We start from the raw sequence: 16,506 nt of genomic DNA on the forward strand, positions 1-16,506 counted from the left end.
GTCATTACATAAAAAAAAACTTGTACGGAACTCTTCATGTGTGAGGCAGACTCGCACTTGACCGGTTTTTGAAAGTTATGTCAAATAAAAATTTTACATGCAATAACAAACAAAATGAAATACAAGCCACTTTATTCCTTATTTCATCGGGTGAAAGTCGATTTCAATTTAATCGTAGGTATATCTTGAAAAGCGAACTATTATACGACTACGTAAAATGGGTACATTTTTAAAGCAACGACATGTTAGAAACAGATATTTCGTTTTGGTCATGTTAAACTATGTGAGTCATTCAGATAATTCTTGAGATAGTGATGTTCGGTCAAAAATATTTCATAGAACGTATAATTAACATAACATTGATGTTACTTTTGAAGAGATATTAGCTGCCTTATTGGATTTATATTATTATAGAAATTGGGTTTTAGAATGGCACAAATAAACGGTAATTTATGAATAAAAGTTTAAAAAGCGTGAAATAAAAATTAAATTAAAAATTTAAAAAACCCCCGACACATAAACCTCTAAAAAGTAAAAAAATAATAGGTAAGTATGTATGGGCCCTTTAAGAATAGTATAAATAGTAAAGTTTTTATCCAAGCGTTCGTTGCGTCGGGGGACCGCTAAAGTTAACAAAAACTATTCTTGCTACAACAGATGACTTTCATAGTTTATGATAGGTAGCGGTCCCCTGGCGCAACGAGCGCTTGGATAAAAACTTTACTATTTATACTATTCTTAAAGGGCCCATACATACTTACCTATTATTTTTTTACTTTTTAGAGGTTTATGTGTCGGGGGTTTTTTAAATTTTTAATTTAATTTTTATTATCTACAATATTAGGTATTATGTTTCGTATTGTTTATATTAATATTATTACTCTCGTAGTGTTTCAGCGAGCATCACAATTTGAACACAACGTATCATAATTGTTTTTTTAATTTACTCAAATGGCTGCCATAGAAAAATCTTGCAGTAACATAACAAAAGGCTTATTAAAAAATGGCAGTACAAATGATGAAGCCTCCGAAGTTAAGTTCCTTCCCAGTGTCAAGCAGTCATTAAAAAATATTGTCGCAAAAGAAGGTTTTACATCGCACGAAATATCCCAAAAACTTATATCTAGTAATGGCAGCAATTACTTGGGGGATCTATACGAGGTTGAAATAAAAGGTAAAACGAAAGATGGACCCAAAGAAATACACATTTTTCTTAAACAAGTCATTTCGGACGAAGGTATTTTAAAATCTATTGTCAATGTTGAAACTTGTTATTCAAGTGAAGTATTAGTATATACTGAATTGGTTGATATTTTTAGTACACTACAAGATAATGTAAATGTACCGGAAGGAGAGAGATTCAAAATTGTGAAAAGTTATGAATGCGTTTCAGAAGCAATATTTCTTGAAAACATTGCTAAAAAAGGATTCAAAACTCTGAATCGAATGGATGTAATGCCTTTAAAATTTGCTGAACTATCAATCGCACAGCTTGCCAAATTACATGGACTAACTTTCGTACTAAAGCATAAAAGACCAGATTACTTTGAAAAGAAAATTAAATCACTAGAACCTTCAGTGGTTTTCGATGATATTATTGGGTGGAAGAATTATGCACAAAAAATGTTTGAAATTACAACTAATCATTTCGATAGAGGCACAAAAGAGAAAATAGATTATTTTCTACAACATTCATTTTATAACAAATTTCCAAAATACTCCAAAGGTGAAACTGGATCAGTTAAATGCATGTGTCATGGAGATTTTAGGATAAGTAATATCATGGTCAAAGAAATCGTAAGTAGATTTTTCAATTTATTCTATGTACTATTTTGAACTACCTTCAGAAAGACTGGCTTATAATTGTAGTATATTCAACGCCTATTTTTAGGGTTCCTTACCTCAAATAAAAAAGGAACCCTTATAGGATCAATTTGTTGTCTGTCTGTCTGTCTGTCTATTCGTCCGTCCGTCCGTCCGTCGTGTCTGTCAAGAATACCTATAGGATACTTCCCGTAGACCTAGAATCATGAAATTTGGCAGGTAGGTTTGGTAGGTCTTATAGCACAAGTACAGGAATAAATCTGAAAACTGCGAATTTGCGGTAACATCATTTTAAATAAATTAATATATTTTTTAATTTTCAAAGTAAGTTAACTATACCAAGTGGGGTATCATATGAAAGGGCTTTACCTGTACATTCTAAAACAGATTTTTATTTATTTTTATGTGTGTGCGCGAGTCTGACTCGCACTTGGCAGGTTTTTTTTGTCGAAATTACTCCTTAACTCCGTCAAATGTGAACCGATTTCAAGAATTGTTTTTTATTTGAACGGTTGCGGTTGTTTAGTTGTAAGAGTTCATTTTAATTAAGATCGGAAGATCTGAAGGTGGAGGAAGGATCTCCTCAAAGTATTAAAAATATTCACTGTAAATATTATAGTCACCTCTAAGCCAAGCTCTAAGCATCATTATTAAGCATTCCAAATAAAAGTATAAAAGTATGTATTCCTTATTTTCAGGCTGACGAAGAAAAAGAGGTCGTACTAATCGACTACCAATTTTTATTCTACGGATCACCACTGGTAGATTTTTTTTATTTTCTTTACACTGGAACTGACCGTGAATTCAGAAAGGCTCACATGAATAACTTGAAAGATTTATATCACAATAAATTGACTGAATTTCTTAAGTATTTTCACTTAGATATAAACGATATATATGCGAAGAAAGACTTTGAAAAAGATTTTAAGGATTCGTTAGATTTTGGGCTTATGGTATCGTTGTATGTTTCTCCTATAATATTTATAGTAGTAGAACAAGAAGTTCCATATTGTGGTAAAAATACGGTTAATGATGTGCCTTTCAAAATGGATGACAGATACAAAGAGAGAGTTACTGAAGTTGTTGAAGAGTATATGGAATGGGGAATATTAAAGTAATTCTAGTAAATAGTAATAATTTTAATAGTTTTTCAACTGTTAAGTAAGTTAGGTTAAGTTAAGTTTTATAAAATATGATTAGTAAATAAAAAGTTTTACATACTTTCATGTTTTTTATCAAAAATTTTTTTTCACTGCAATGTTTGAAATATAAAAAGTATGAATAGAAATGAAATAGAGAATATTGTGCTATTTAAAAATATGCGTTTAAAGTATAAAGTAAGTAAAGTACATAGTAAGTTTTAAGTAGTTGTAGAGTCATGCAATAAAATATAATATTGTAAAAATAAAATTACCAAGTTTGCAATTGTAATAATAAAATTGGGAAGCATAAATAATGTAGTCGTCTCTGTCTGACTCACAAGTTTTTATGTGGTCGAAAAAAGTACAAAGTATTTTTATCGGTTCGATAAACGAGCATGAAATCATGAGTCACATACAAGTAAGGCCACTCGTGTAGTTATAATATGAATAGATAAAATAAACTGAGCATACATACACATACAGATTATAAATATGCCATAATCCTGTAATAATAAAATAATGATAATATGTAATAATATAATATCAGGAAAAAATGTTTTAACAATATTAATTAAAGTATCGTTTTATTGGATCGCTTAGTAAATCTTATCTAAATTATTGCATAATGATATTCAATAAACAAACCAAAACGTCAACTGTACGTCAAAGCAAAAGTGTGTCCATAGACTTTAAGACGTGTGGTGTGGAGTGTGATACTGTGATATTATCTAGAACTAATCATCTATATTTGTTTTGATTAATCTATGAAGATTAGATTTAAAGAATATACTAGTTATTTAACAGATGCAACACCTTATAATATTAGGTACTGATAGACAATAGTACAAAACATACTTACTAGTGCTTTAAAAATGGAAGGTAAACAGAGTTGTGAATGCAGCGTAAATAATTATCAACGAACCAAAATTGTTATCAGTGAAGAGTTTACATATGATTTACAGAATTCTATAAATAAAATCATTATCGAACAAGGTTATGGTACATATGAAATAGATGCAGGAAAAGTTTTTACCGGCGGTAACAATTTTTTAGGTGAATTATATGAAATTAATGTAACTGGATATAACTCTGAGGGCCATAAGGAAACTAGTTTATTTTTAAAGCACATTATTTACAACGATGATTTTCGAGTATATTCCATACCAGAAGTTTATGCAAGAGAAGCATTTGTTTATAAAGAACTTAGCAAAATATATGATGAGTTGCAAGTAAAAGCTAAAATTCCTCTAGGAGAAAGATTCAAAATGGTTAAAAGTTATAACGAAACGAATAGTAAAGTGATTATTTTGGATAATTTGACCAAAAAAGGATACAAGACTATGCCAAGATTAGACGTAATGTCAGTGGAATTTGCAGAGTTATCTATAAAACAACTGGCGAAATTTCATGCATTATCTTTTGTTCTGCAAAATAGAAACCCGGAATACTTTGAAACTAAAATAAAGACGATAAAACAGTCATTTGTTTTTGATGATTATTGGAATGAGTTGGCTAAAAAAATGTGTGACACTTCTACAGCAAGAATGGATGATGCCACTAAGGATAAAATAGCAAAATTCTTTCCTATCTCTCTAGAAAAATATCCAAAATATATGAACGGATTGCACTCGAAGATAAAATGTTTGGTGCATGGTGATTATAAAATGAACAACGTTCTTCTGAAAGAAATAGTAAGTAATATGTAATATTGTAATTTCATTAATGTCGCCCACGACTTCGTCCGTATGGGTTTAGATTTTTTTTAATCCTAAAGGAAACCTTCGATTATTATCCGAGTTAAAAAGTAGTCTATATCTGTGCATTTTTAAGCAATTGAATATCATTTGCTATACCGGTAAATTAAAATATCGTGAAGAAACCTGAAGAAACCTGCATGTTTAAGAGTCCCGGCTTATACAGCCTACATTTTATGAAAACCGGTTTACCAGAACTCCTAGATACAGTTTAACCCGAATTTTACGCGAACAAATAGCAAAAGTTAGTTTGTTGCGCAAAGGATCAGCCTGGCTGTCCAACGCGGAAATGACACCAGTATTCTTTGCGCCATTTCACACGGACTTGATTTGTACAGCAATGAATTAAGGCTAGCATTAAGTTTTATTGTAATATTTTTATAAAGTTAGTCAAAACATGTTGTATCCTTTCTTTCCCAGAACGGACGAGTATCAGAAGTCATACCAATCGACTACCAGCAAATCTATTATGGCTGTCCGGTCATTGACCTCATATACTTTATATACGCGGCGAGCGACCGCAACTTCAGAAAACAACACTTACTTTATCTCAGAGATGTCTACTTCAAAACTTTAACGAGCTTTCTCAACTACTTCGATATCGACTCGCTCTTCTCGAGTGAAGACTTCGAAAAGTGCTTTAAAGATAGTTTGGATTATGCATTAATGTACACCCTGTATATGCTGCCTATGTTTTTAATTAAGGAGGATGTTCCCGATTTAGCAAAGGATAACTTGTTAGAGATGACTATTAAAATTGATGAGCGATTCTATGATAGGATGCAAGGTATCGTTGATGAGTTTATTGAGTTGGGAATTTTGTGATTACGAACATTTATTACATTCTATATAATATTTTTACGGTAATTAATATCAACAAATAATTAACTTAATTAATATGAATAAATATTCATTTTGATTTACTATGTAAGCGTTTGTTTTAAAAAAAGAATGATTTGATTTAATTTTTATAGCAACACATCTTGCAACAAATCAATGTATTTATACAGCTCAAACCGCTGCATTTGAGATGTATACACGTTGATAAAAATTAAGATTTAAGGTCGTAACTCATTTACACAACACCGTTCCCACACAAAACACGCACGGCTCCGCTTCAAATCGAAGTGACCGCTAGTAATTGTCCACGCGCCGACAGCTAGTAGAAAGCTGGCCGTCCATGCGATGTCAGCTAGTAGTAAGGCGTCACCCTACTGAACGCGTTACTGTGCGTCCACACACTGCTCTACTCTCGCAATTAATCGCGACGCGCCGCACTAGGTCGCTTGCCTTAGCAACGCAATGGACGTCGAAACTGTGGCAGCGTGTGCGCTATTGCATACTTACCGACGAAATAGGGAGCGATGGGCATGAACGAGGAACGTGGGAGTAACGCGGCCACACTACGTCTCTGCCTCCGTTCCGCGCTTCTTCCCATGCCACACGGACAGTGTGTGGACGGGGGTTTACAACTAGCTTGAGTGGCCCGCACGCTGTAGATGCGACGCACGCGAGACGTCAACCACCGAGTGACTAAATAGCGGCAAGCTCGCTTGCTGCGCGTTGATTGCAAATGTATGTTGTCATTGTAAAGTGTATGTGAGTACGACATCAAGCCAATATTTGAATGTTTATCCTTATAACGCACGGGAGCTGTGTCGTAAGTGAGTGTGTGTAAGTGAGCTACGACCTTTGTTCATGAACGTATTAATAGATATATTACATTCATGGATTTAGTATGTAGGTAGGTACTCTTTATAACGTCAGAATCCTTTAGTGCACCCACGCTTAGAAACGAAAAGTCCCAATGGAATCTTTAAACAAACTGAATCACCTTTCTATTAACTCTCAAAGTTATGTAACATTCTCCAACTATGTAGACGTATTTTCAATATAAGGGCATAGTACACCGACCCTGGCAGGATAAACTCGATGTAGGAGTAATTACGTTTCCAAGAACACAGTAAATTCCTAGAAGATATTAAGTTATCGTGATTGTAGCACGCAAGCCATCTTGCACATGCAACCCGCTCGTTTGCCCTAGCCCCTAACCGAATATAATTTGAGCGGATATTTTTATCAGAAGTATAAGAAAATGAATTTAAGCTGAGCATAACTTCAAGTCGTGTTGATAGACTTGATAGCCTCGTGGTCAAGACGTCCGCTTCACATTCGAGGGATTGGTTGCTCAATACCGGGCATGCACTTATGCACACACAAGCACAACTACCCGAAGTTAGGAGCTTTTTAAAAACTCTTTTTTTCCCGCGATAAAAACTATGTCCATCTCCAGAATGGCAGCACATACATATACGTGTAGAAACAAAAATTATTCTTTTACTTTGTAGTGGTTTTGGAAGTCGGTTTTTTGAAAAAAAAATCATACATTTAAGGATGCACAGTAATAGATTAGAAGGAAATGATGGTGATCATAGCAATAGGTGATCCATCCATGCCTGAAGAAAATAATAAGCATAGAAACATGAAATGTATCTCATACTTTCTTATGAATATTATTATGCTGATACCAGAGCTCGAGGAAACTACCAAACTTAAATGAGTTTGTATTAAATATGCACATACACAAGATATTACGCGGTGTGGGATCTGATAGGTACTTTTAACTTTACTCAAGCAAATTTAATGCTAAACTCTATAATATGAAGATTGCTCGTCGAGCATCTAGAACCTAGATAGATATCTATCTAATAGGGAAATATTAATCAGCTAGTTTTTTAATTTTTTTTAGGGTTCCGTATCTCAAAAGGAAAAAAAGGACTATTATAAGATTACTTTGTTGTCATTGTCTGTCTGTTTGTCGGGTCTATCAAGAAAACCTATAGGTTACCTACTTCCCGTTGACCTAGAATCATGAAATTTTGATTTTAGTCAGTTTCAATGTTTTTATGGATCCAAAGACAGTTTTCTTATGTATTGGAAATGGTATTTTACTAACCCGTCCGTCCAAGTTAAAAATAACACACTGTTTTTAATAGATTATGTTTAAAAATATATTGTAACAAAACATATTTCTAGCTAGGATGTCACTAAATTGGACATAGTCCATAGTCACACTTCACACTAATATTATAAAGGCGAAAGTTTGTGTTTATGCGTGTGTGTATGTTTGTTACTCCTTCACGCAAAAACTACTGGACGGATTGGGCTATTTAGAATGGAGATAGATTATACCCAGGATTAGCTCATAGGCTACTTTTTTTCCGGAAAATCGAAGAGCTCCCACGGGATTTTTAAAAAACCTAAATCCACGCGAACGAAGTCGCGGGCATCAGCTAGTAGACAATAATAGGATCTGGCTTTTACCCGTCTATTTGTGGACACAATAGGTTGTGTGTTAGCCATTAAAATTGTCTCTTTTTAATTGTACGGGCTAAGCGCATAATCCCGTATCCTGCCTGACGCGAACCCGGTTGTAATCCCGCACATGTATTATTGTTTTCGTCAATAAACAGTAACGTTGCCAGTAACACAGCCGCGTTGCCTTGCCGCGTTAAGCATGATTGACGTTTAGATTGGAGAAAATGTTATCTATTTAAAACGTTCCGCCTGCTATACAAAGCCTCCATCCTCCATATTGTTATTTATGTGGGATTAACTGTAATTCTATTGTATTAAAATTATTATTAAAACTTTAATTTATTACTTTTTAATCGCGAGATGAACCATTATTTGTAAAATTTATTTTTAGTTACCTTTGGAAAGACTACTAGGTGCCTTTTTCCAAAGCTAACTACTTAGGTACTTAGGTTTACTACACAAGCTACTTAGGTTTTATACTACACAAGGTGAAAAACTATGTTTTTTTTAAAGAACAAATTATTCTCTTTAAAAACTGTTTTAAACATATTTATTTACTTACAGTTTTTTTAATATTTAGCTGCTTTAAACGGTATTTAAAACACTTATTTAAGATATTTGTTTAAAACAATGCCGGCTTTATAGATTAGAGTGTTTTCTCTAGTATGAAATCGTTGGTTGGTTGGATTGAATCGTTTAGTATGAATTCACGGAACACACAAAGTCAAATAAATGCAAAAAGAGGTTAACCACAAGTTGGCATTTTTTAATTTACCGTAAAAAGACCCCGTTGACCTCGCTCGGTAAACGTTCTGGATCCTATAGCACTAAAGCTGTGACTACAACATTGTTTTTTTTTAAATTGAGTTTCAAGTTAGCCCTTGACTGCAATTTCATCTGGCGGTAAGTGATGATGCAGTCTAACATGGAATCGGGCTAGCCTGGAAGGGCTATGGTAGTTTTTACTAAATCATACTCCTTTGGTTTCTACACGGCATCATACCGGAACGCTAAATAGCTTGGCGGCACGGCTTTGCCAGTAGGGTGGTAACTAGCCACGGCCGTAGCATCCCAGCAAACCAGGCCATAATATACCGCCACCTGACATATTGACAAACGCCAACCGGCATTGTGAATGCCGTTGATCAAATTAGCGTGTTGATCTTGGCTACATCTACGCTTAACGAGAACACCTTTGACAAACGCGTTGATGGCCGTTAATGTGGCTGTGACATAAGGAAGGATTTTGGAAATTCCATCCCTAGAGAGAAAAATAGGAAATTAAATTTTGTATTAGGAAATTAAATATTGTAATTTTGTATAAGTCTATTATTTTTCAAGTTATACCTACCTATCTATGATGCTTGGTATTTAACCATTAAAATTCAGTTTGAGAAGGTATGGCAATAAGAAAATTTGAATTGTATGGATGAAAGAGTTCATGGTCTAATCCCCCTGTATCTGTTTACAGTACAGTAATCACATTACATTAAACTAATACATAGCAATCACTTGACATAGCGACCTGAAGCCATAGTAGGCAAGCAAAAGAAGGTATTAGCAAAGGATTTGCTCGGAAAGAAAATTTTCTTTAGCTTCAACTTCTTAAAGGCCTATTATTGTAACAAGCAATCTCATACCCCTGAGAAGAATTCGCGCACAGAATGTTCCATGCCATCGTACAAGAAATAACACTTTTTTTTAATTTTCATGGCGGTCAATTTTAAATTTTTATTATTGGTTGCTATAGCGGCAATAGAAATACCTTAGAATCTCTGCTCGCTGCCTATTACGGTTCACGAGATACAGCCCGCACGGACGGACGGACAGCAGAGGTTTAGATATACCTACTCATAGGGTCCCGTTGGCACCCTTGGTTACGGAACCCTGATAAAACTTAACTACCTATATATATTATGACCCGCTCCGGCTTTTCTGAAAATTTCTGAAAATCTTTTCTTTGTGGAGTTTTAGTTCTACGTTACAAAGAGAATAACCATCACCTCAACCCAGCGCCGGCCCACTACTAAGAATGAGTCTCATTTCACAATGAGTGCTTAGATCATAGTCCACCACGCCACGCAGAACAGATTATATTTAATATAGAACACTCATGCATGCAGGTTTCTTCACGATATTTTCCTTCGCAAAATCAAGTGATATTTAACTGCATAACTCCAAAAATTAAGAGGTGTGTGCCAGGGATCGAACCCTCCTTAGACTATAGAAGACTGAAGTCTTAAACAAATGAATGAATATACTTTTATAGAACACCACAAAAATAATACAGAAAAAACACATACAAAGCACAACAAAAATATAAGGCAGGTACAATTTGGCGGCCTTATCGCTACCTAGCGATCTCTTCCAGGCAACCAAAATGGTGCAAAGGACATAGCTATAGATATATTAAGATCTATTTCATTACTATGTATATCTATCAAAACTATATTATTACCTTGCAGGTAGTTTCCATGCAATTGTAATTAATTTAAGTTCCTAAGAGTTATTTTAATCAGTATAAAAGGAGCGTTTATCTCTGATCCGGTTGTGTATCGGTAATGTACTTACAACAGCTAAAGCGATCTCTAATGGTTTTTCAATCTATTCCCGCTCTGGCCGCAATACGTTTTTATTTGCTAGAAGGTTTCTAGAAGTAAGAATAAAATGCTATTTGTTTTAATTGCTAAGTTACAGTTAGGACGTGGAAAAAAGTATACCTGTATGCGGAAGAATCTGGAAGTCTATAATTTCCCAATATTCCTTTCTACTATCGTACCTACTGCAAACATCGTTAGAGCGGTTACGTATTCATCCGATCCGAATCCGTGAAAATACGGATATAAAAAACTCGGACCGAATTCGGACATTTCTATACGCATTAATAACGCACGAATAACTTGGATTTGGATCAGAGATCGGATATCTCTGATCCAAATCCAAATTATTCAGTGCAAATCTTTGACAGACAGACAGCCGGACGGATAGTGGAAGCTTAATTACAGGGTCTCGTTGGCAGCTTTGGAACGGAACCCTAAAAAACTAACATACCCAAGTAAGCAAGTTTCGCAATCAAGCGCTATCTCTTTGTCAAATAAAAAGCTTGTATTTGTCTGCTTCGAATTTGACGCAATTGAACTTTTTGTTTGTATGTACCTACGCCTCGACTGATTTTATACTGTGCCCTAGTTCCGAAGACACAAAATGAACCCAGTTTTAACACACCCCGATAAATATTTACGAGCTTTTACGACAATTTTACTGCACACACGTCTGGTACCAGCACATCAATATTTATACTTATCTATATATTATCCGTGGAAAGAAGTGAGCATGGCACTCTCTCTGTTACGTAATCCCATACAATAGATAGAGACAAAAATCAGTAGGCGCTATCCATTTTGAGCCTCTAGCCAATCACAAACGAAACAACAAAAAAAAAAGTTACCCTTTTGCCAAATGTCGTCAAAATCGGTTTAGCGGATAGACCGAGTGACACATTTTCGCATTTTTAGCATTACTATGGAGATGGATTTCATAAGATCTTATATTTTTAGGGGTCCATACGTCAAAAAGAATAAAAGACGTAAATTAAGAATTTTCAACACCCCCGACAAATCATTTTCAAATAAATTATTATGTATATCTAGGCAACGTCCATCTTGACAGCTTGACATTTGTCAATTGACACTTGAATATGATGAACCTAAGGGTTATCTAACCTTCTTTTCTACAAGAAAACTAGAAAATAGCTGATAACTTTTAAACGACTGAACCAATTTTTTTGGATTATAGCTAAGAACACTCTCGATCAAGCCACCTTTCAAACAAAAAAAGTAAATTAAAATCGGTTCAGTCGTTTAAGCGCTACGATGCCACAGACAAATACACAGATACACAGACACACAGATACACAGATACACACGTCAAACTTATAACACCCCTCTTTTTGGTCGGGGGTTAAAAATAGGATTACTTCGTTGTCTGCTTGTCTGTCGTGTCTGTCAATACCCGTCAAGGGAATCAAAACTTATAGGATACTTTCCATTGACCTAGAATCATGAAAGGCAGGTAGTAATCATTTCTTGCAACACAAGTAAAGGGGATAGTGCGAAAATTGTGAATTTACGCTTACATTACAAAGAAAATTTAAGGGTTTTCTTATACGACGGTACGGAACCCTTCGTGTGCGAGTCCGACTCAAACTTGTTCGAGTTTTAATATGAAAAGATAATAAAGTTTTACTGGTAGGTATCTACATTGGAAACTTGACTAAACTTTGTTTCAAAGTTCCAATTCAATTCAGAAAATGCATGAGTTTTTTCCTTGTTCCTGTTGAAAAACAAACTAAAACTTCGGAATAGGCAAACAGCCAAAGACTCTTTAACATGGAAGCTTTCTATGCATAGGTATGAACTATACGCCAATAAACCCGAAGAGTCGTGCGATACTAGAGCAGCAAAAAAGAAATTAACTATTCATTAAGCCAAGTGACATGCTTGGTGACATGTTTATTAAGTAAGTTTTTAGTCTAAATAAATCTTTGGTATAATAACCTTATTCTCTTTTCTAAAAATCTTTTACCTGTTAAATAAATACATTTTCATTTCAATATCAATGTACAATCTCTGTTTAGAGATAAGCATTTCCTATGTACATAGCTTAATTTATCTTAACTTTGTAACTACAATTTTGGTACATGAAAAATAAATATAAATATAATATATACAATTCACCAGTATGGATGCACAGCAAAATAAGTATACCTACTTACCTAATAGGTTATCACGAATAAGAATAAAGTTTGCATGGTTTTAGTAGATACACAGTAGGAACGATATTATAAAGTTATAAGTCGTGTACATTCTTAAGATCCCCTAAGAACTCGGGATTAAAAATAGCAGTGAGCAGCCATAGACGGCTCCGGGATGTCAGTTATCTATCTTGATCGAAATCGGCCGAGCCGATCCTTAAAAAGACTTATTTTTCATGGTATTCATATGGAATAGTATGAGATATCTGTCAACTTAGTGAACGTTGACAGATATCTCATCACTATTATAATTAGTTCCGACTTCCGAGTACCAACATGACGCTCGCTGATGCTATTTGCGCCAAAGTGCCAAAACTCAAGTTCTTTCAATATCGACAATCGCAGGTCCAGGGTGTAAAGAAATTAAGGTCATGTATATAGGCGTTTGTTTTTAACGCCTGATGCATAAAATTTGCTGCTCCATGGCCTAACTCAATGATAATACTTACTATACCTACTACGAGTATCTACGTAGAAAGTTTTACTCTACTTTTTTACTGAAAAAAACTGTCACAAATTTTTAGCTCTATCGATTTAATATTCTTTTCGCTTCGGTGCCAGCATCACATCACACTAATATTATAAAGGCGAAAGTTTGTATGTGTGTGTGTGTGTGTGTGTGTGTGTGTACACACACACACACAAACAAGGAGTAACAAACATACACATGTTTGTTACTCCTTCACGCAAAAACTACTGGACGGATTTCACTGAAATTTAGAATGGAGATAGATTATATCCTGGATTAGCACATAGGCTACTTTTTATCCCGGAAAATCAAAGAGTTCCCACGGGATTTCAAAAAACCTAAATCCACGCGGGCGAAGTCGCGGGCATCGGCTAGTTTAAAATAGTTTTCTTAAAAGGGTTAATCTACATATATTATTTTTCATCATCAATTTAGGCAGTGATAGGACGTCGGACAGGATTATCTAGCTAGCTGTGATAGCCTAGCGGTTAGAACATCCGGCTCCTAATCGGAAGTCGGGGATTTGATCCCGGGCATGCACTTCTAACTTTTCAGTGATATGCGTTTTAAGCAATTAAATATCACTTGCTTTAACGGTGAAGGAAAACATCTTGAACAAACCTGCATGCCTGAGTTCTCTATGTTCTCAAAGGTGTGTGAAGTCTGCTGATCCGCATTGGACCAGCGTGGCAGACTATGGCCTAAACCCTTCACTCTGAGGATAGACTCCTGCTCAGTAGTGAGCCGACAATGGGTCGACCATCATATACCTTCTTCAAAACGAAGTTTAGCAGTTATCACTCATCACGCAAAGTTTTTCTATCTAAATCAATTTCTTTTAATTCAAGACAGTAATATGCGTTGATAGATTAGTCATTCAGTTAGCATTTCCTTTCATATATTGAGATGACGTGCTCCAACCCATAAAACACAAGTAAATTACTTATCTATCTCGAACTTTATGCAGTGTGTGTGCAATAAATGATTCTAATGGCATTTCTAAGTACCTTCCATTGCAGCGATTTGCATCTACTGATCAATAAAATATTCTAGAGCTGAGAAACAAAATGTATAGGATAGAGTAGTGCTAGGGTGACCTTTAACGTACGCATATATAATATATGTAGCAAATAGCTATATCTTGGTTATCTTCTTATAGCGGTAATAGAAATACACACACTCTGTGAAAATTTCATCTCTCTAAGTGTTTATTACAGTTCATGAGATCCGGGCCACTGACAGACAGATAATCGGACAGCAGATAGGCTTAATTTGTCGAGTGCCTGAAATCGGCAACCTGAGCGGTCTACTCGGCTTCTGGAGTGAACATTTGGCTGGAGTGACGATTTCGGCGGAGAGAGGCAATGCATGCACAACAGACGGAAACGTTCAGGTGCAGAAACCAGCCCACAGAGAAGAAAGGAAAGAAAAGGGTCCCGTTTGCATCCTTTCGGTGCAGAACCCTAAAAAATGCCTCCACAAACAATACAATACAACATCACCCTTTGTTATGAACGTGCGGCGTATTCAGCAAAACACAAGCGCATTACATAAAATATTACGGTGCGCCGTAATTGTGGTCGTTAGGCCGTATTACACCACCGACGGCCGCAGAGTCGCGAGGATACGCGACCGTTTTACTGGCGAAAACGCCCGCCATAATTATATGGTTTTAATCACCAAAACACCATAAGCACTTAAAAGAAAATGTATTCATTTAAAAACCCAGTGCAAGTCAGTTCTGAACCATCATAATATAGAAATAACACAAATGGTACACAAGTACGCGCGCGTTTTGTGCGGCGTCGTGCCAGGCTAGTTGGGTTAATATGACTGAGAAAATAATAAAACAAGGGTATTCTGAACCTTATTCAAAACCCTTCGCCTTGTACGTCAGATGCCCAAATTGTTTCATCCTTTTAAAACGTCAGCAACGCGTCCGGGCTTATTGCAAAGACAAGGGTCTTGGCAAACGTGGAAATGGACACTTTTCTATGATTTCACGTTATAACCAGCCTTTGGCCTTGTCTTTGAACCTTGAATGCGTAAAATTGAGATTTCTTTTCTCTGGTGATATACCTACATATACTTTTTTTATCGCAAAACTAGATGTTGCCCGGGTCAACCCGGCCCGGGTTTTAAAAAAATCCCGTGGGAACTCTTTGATTTCCGGGATAAAAATTATCCTGTGTCTATCCCCAGGATGCAAGCTATCTCTGTACCAAATAGATGGATGATACAAACGACTTCATCCACGTAGATTTAGGTTTTTAAGAAGCCCGTGAGAACTCTTTGATTTCTGAAAGTAAGCTATCTTTGTACAAAATTTTGTCAAAATGGTTAAACGGATGGATGAAAGTTAGCACACAGATAGACACATTTTCGCTTTTATAATAAGTAAGTATATGCTCCCTAAATATGTAAAATCCCTCGGGGTAATGAAAAAAACTGTTCTTAAAATTAGCTATATTAAATTTCGCCATGCATGTAATCGTCTCGAAACAACCAATCAAACCCAACCTAATTGCTTTCTTTACTTTTGCCCGATGTAATCTCACGAAGTCCCTTTGAAATTACTTCCAAGGGAATGTAAAAAGTAAACAATTTTCTTTCGAGACCTTTTCTATTCGTAAATGAAAAATATAAAAATAATATTTGGATATTACGACCTAGCTATGACCCTTGTCTTTTCAAAGATCGCCGCTGAAATGTAGATGGTATTGCAAAAGGAAGGTCAGAATACATTTACCTGAGGAATCCATGCTAATAACATTAAATTTCTTTGAACTATAAACGCGATACGTATAACATAAACGCGAAAGTATGTCTGTCTGATGCTAGCTTTTCACTTCCCATCTGTTTAACCACTTCTGACGTCTTTGCTGCATCCCCATGCAGCAAGGATCTGTGCTTTCTATCAAGGCACAACATGATTCTCTTGAAATTACCATAAATATTATGATACTTCTAATATACTACTTCACATTCACTAACTACATCTCAGCTAACAAAAAAAAAACAATTCTGTGCATGTATTTTAATGTTTGTAATATTCTGACTCTTCATATTCGGTGCGTGCCAGGGTTCGAACCCCCGACCTTCCGAATAGGAGGTGGACTTAACAATATTAGTATGGGTATATTTTTATTCAGGACCCGCCTTCAAATCAATCACGCTGTTTGAAAA

General features: G+C 35.4%; 3 protein-coding genes across 5 annotated transcripts in view; 2 read left to right on the forward strand and 1 right to left on the reverse strand.

Annotated features, from left to right (window-relative positions):
- Window positions 1-16,506, reverse strand: part of LOC123868397 — a 228,674-nt gene that overhangs the window by 195,548 nt on the left and 16,620 nt on the right. The gene's annotated exons all lie outside the window — the stretch shown is intronic.
- Window positions 895-3,457, forward strand: LOC123868400. The gene is made up of 2 exons (XM_045910913.1): window positions 895-1,797; window positions 2,523-3,457. Exons 1-2 carry the CDS (start codon window positions 952-954, stop codon window positions 2,940-2,942), a joined length of 1,266 nt encoding a protein of 421 aa, XP_045766869.1. The 5' UTR covers window positions 895-951; the 3' UTR covers window positions 2,943-3,457.
- On the forward strand, window positions 3,525-5,607 carry LOC123868401. The gene is made up of 2 exons (XM_045910914.1): window positions 3,525-4,657; window positions 5,141-5,607. Exons 1-2 carry the CDS (start codon window positions 3,839-3,841, stop codon window positions 5,543-5,545), a joined length of 1,224 nt encoding a protein of 407 aa, XP_045766870.1. The 5' UTR covers window positions 3,525-3,838; the 3' UTR covers window positions 5,546-5,607.

Source organism: Maniola jurtina, chromosome 9, assembly GCF_905333055.1.
Source record: "Maniola jurtina chromosome 9, ilManJurt1.1, whole genome shotgun sequence".
NCBI classification, from domain to species: domain Eukaryota; kingdom Metazoa; phylum Arthropoda; class Insecta; order Lepidoptera; family Nymphalidae; genus Maniola; species Maniola jurtina.

What these genes read in the sequence shown, in the direction of transcription:
- LOC123868400 (XM_045910913.1), top strand. Translation starts at nt 952, where the DNA reads ATGGCTGCCATAGAAAAATCTTGCAGTAACATAACAAAAGGCTTATTA. An exon ending in ATATCATGGTCAAAGAAATC is followed by an intron (nt 1,798 to 2,522) that starts GTAAGTAGATTT and finishes CCTTATTTTCAG; the next exon opens with GCTGACGAAGAAAAAGAGGT.
- LOC123868401 (XM_045910914.1), top strand. Translation starts at nt 3,839, where the DNA reads ATGGAAGGTAAACAGAGTTGTGAATGCAGCGTAAATAATTATCAACGA. An exon ending in ACGTTCTTCTGAAAGAAATA is followed by an intron (nt 4,658 to 5,140) that starts GTAAGTAATATG and finishes TTTCTTTCCCAG; the next exon opens with AACGGACGAGTATCAGAAGT.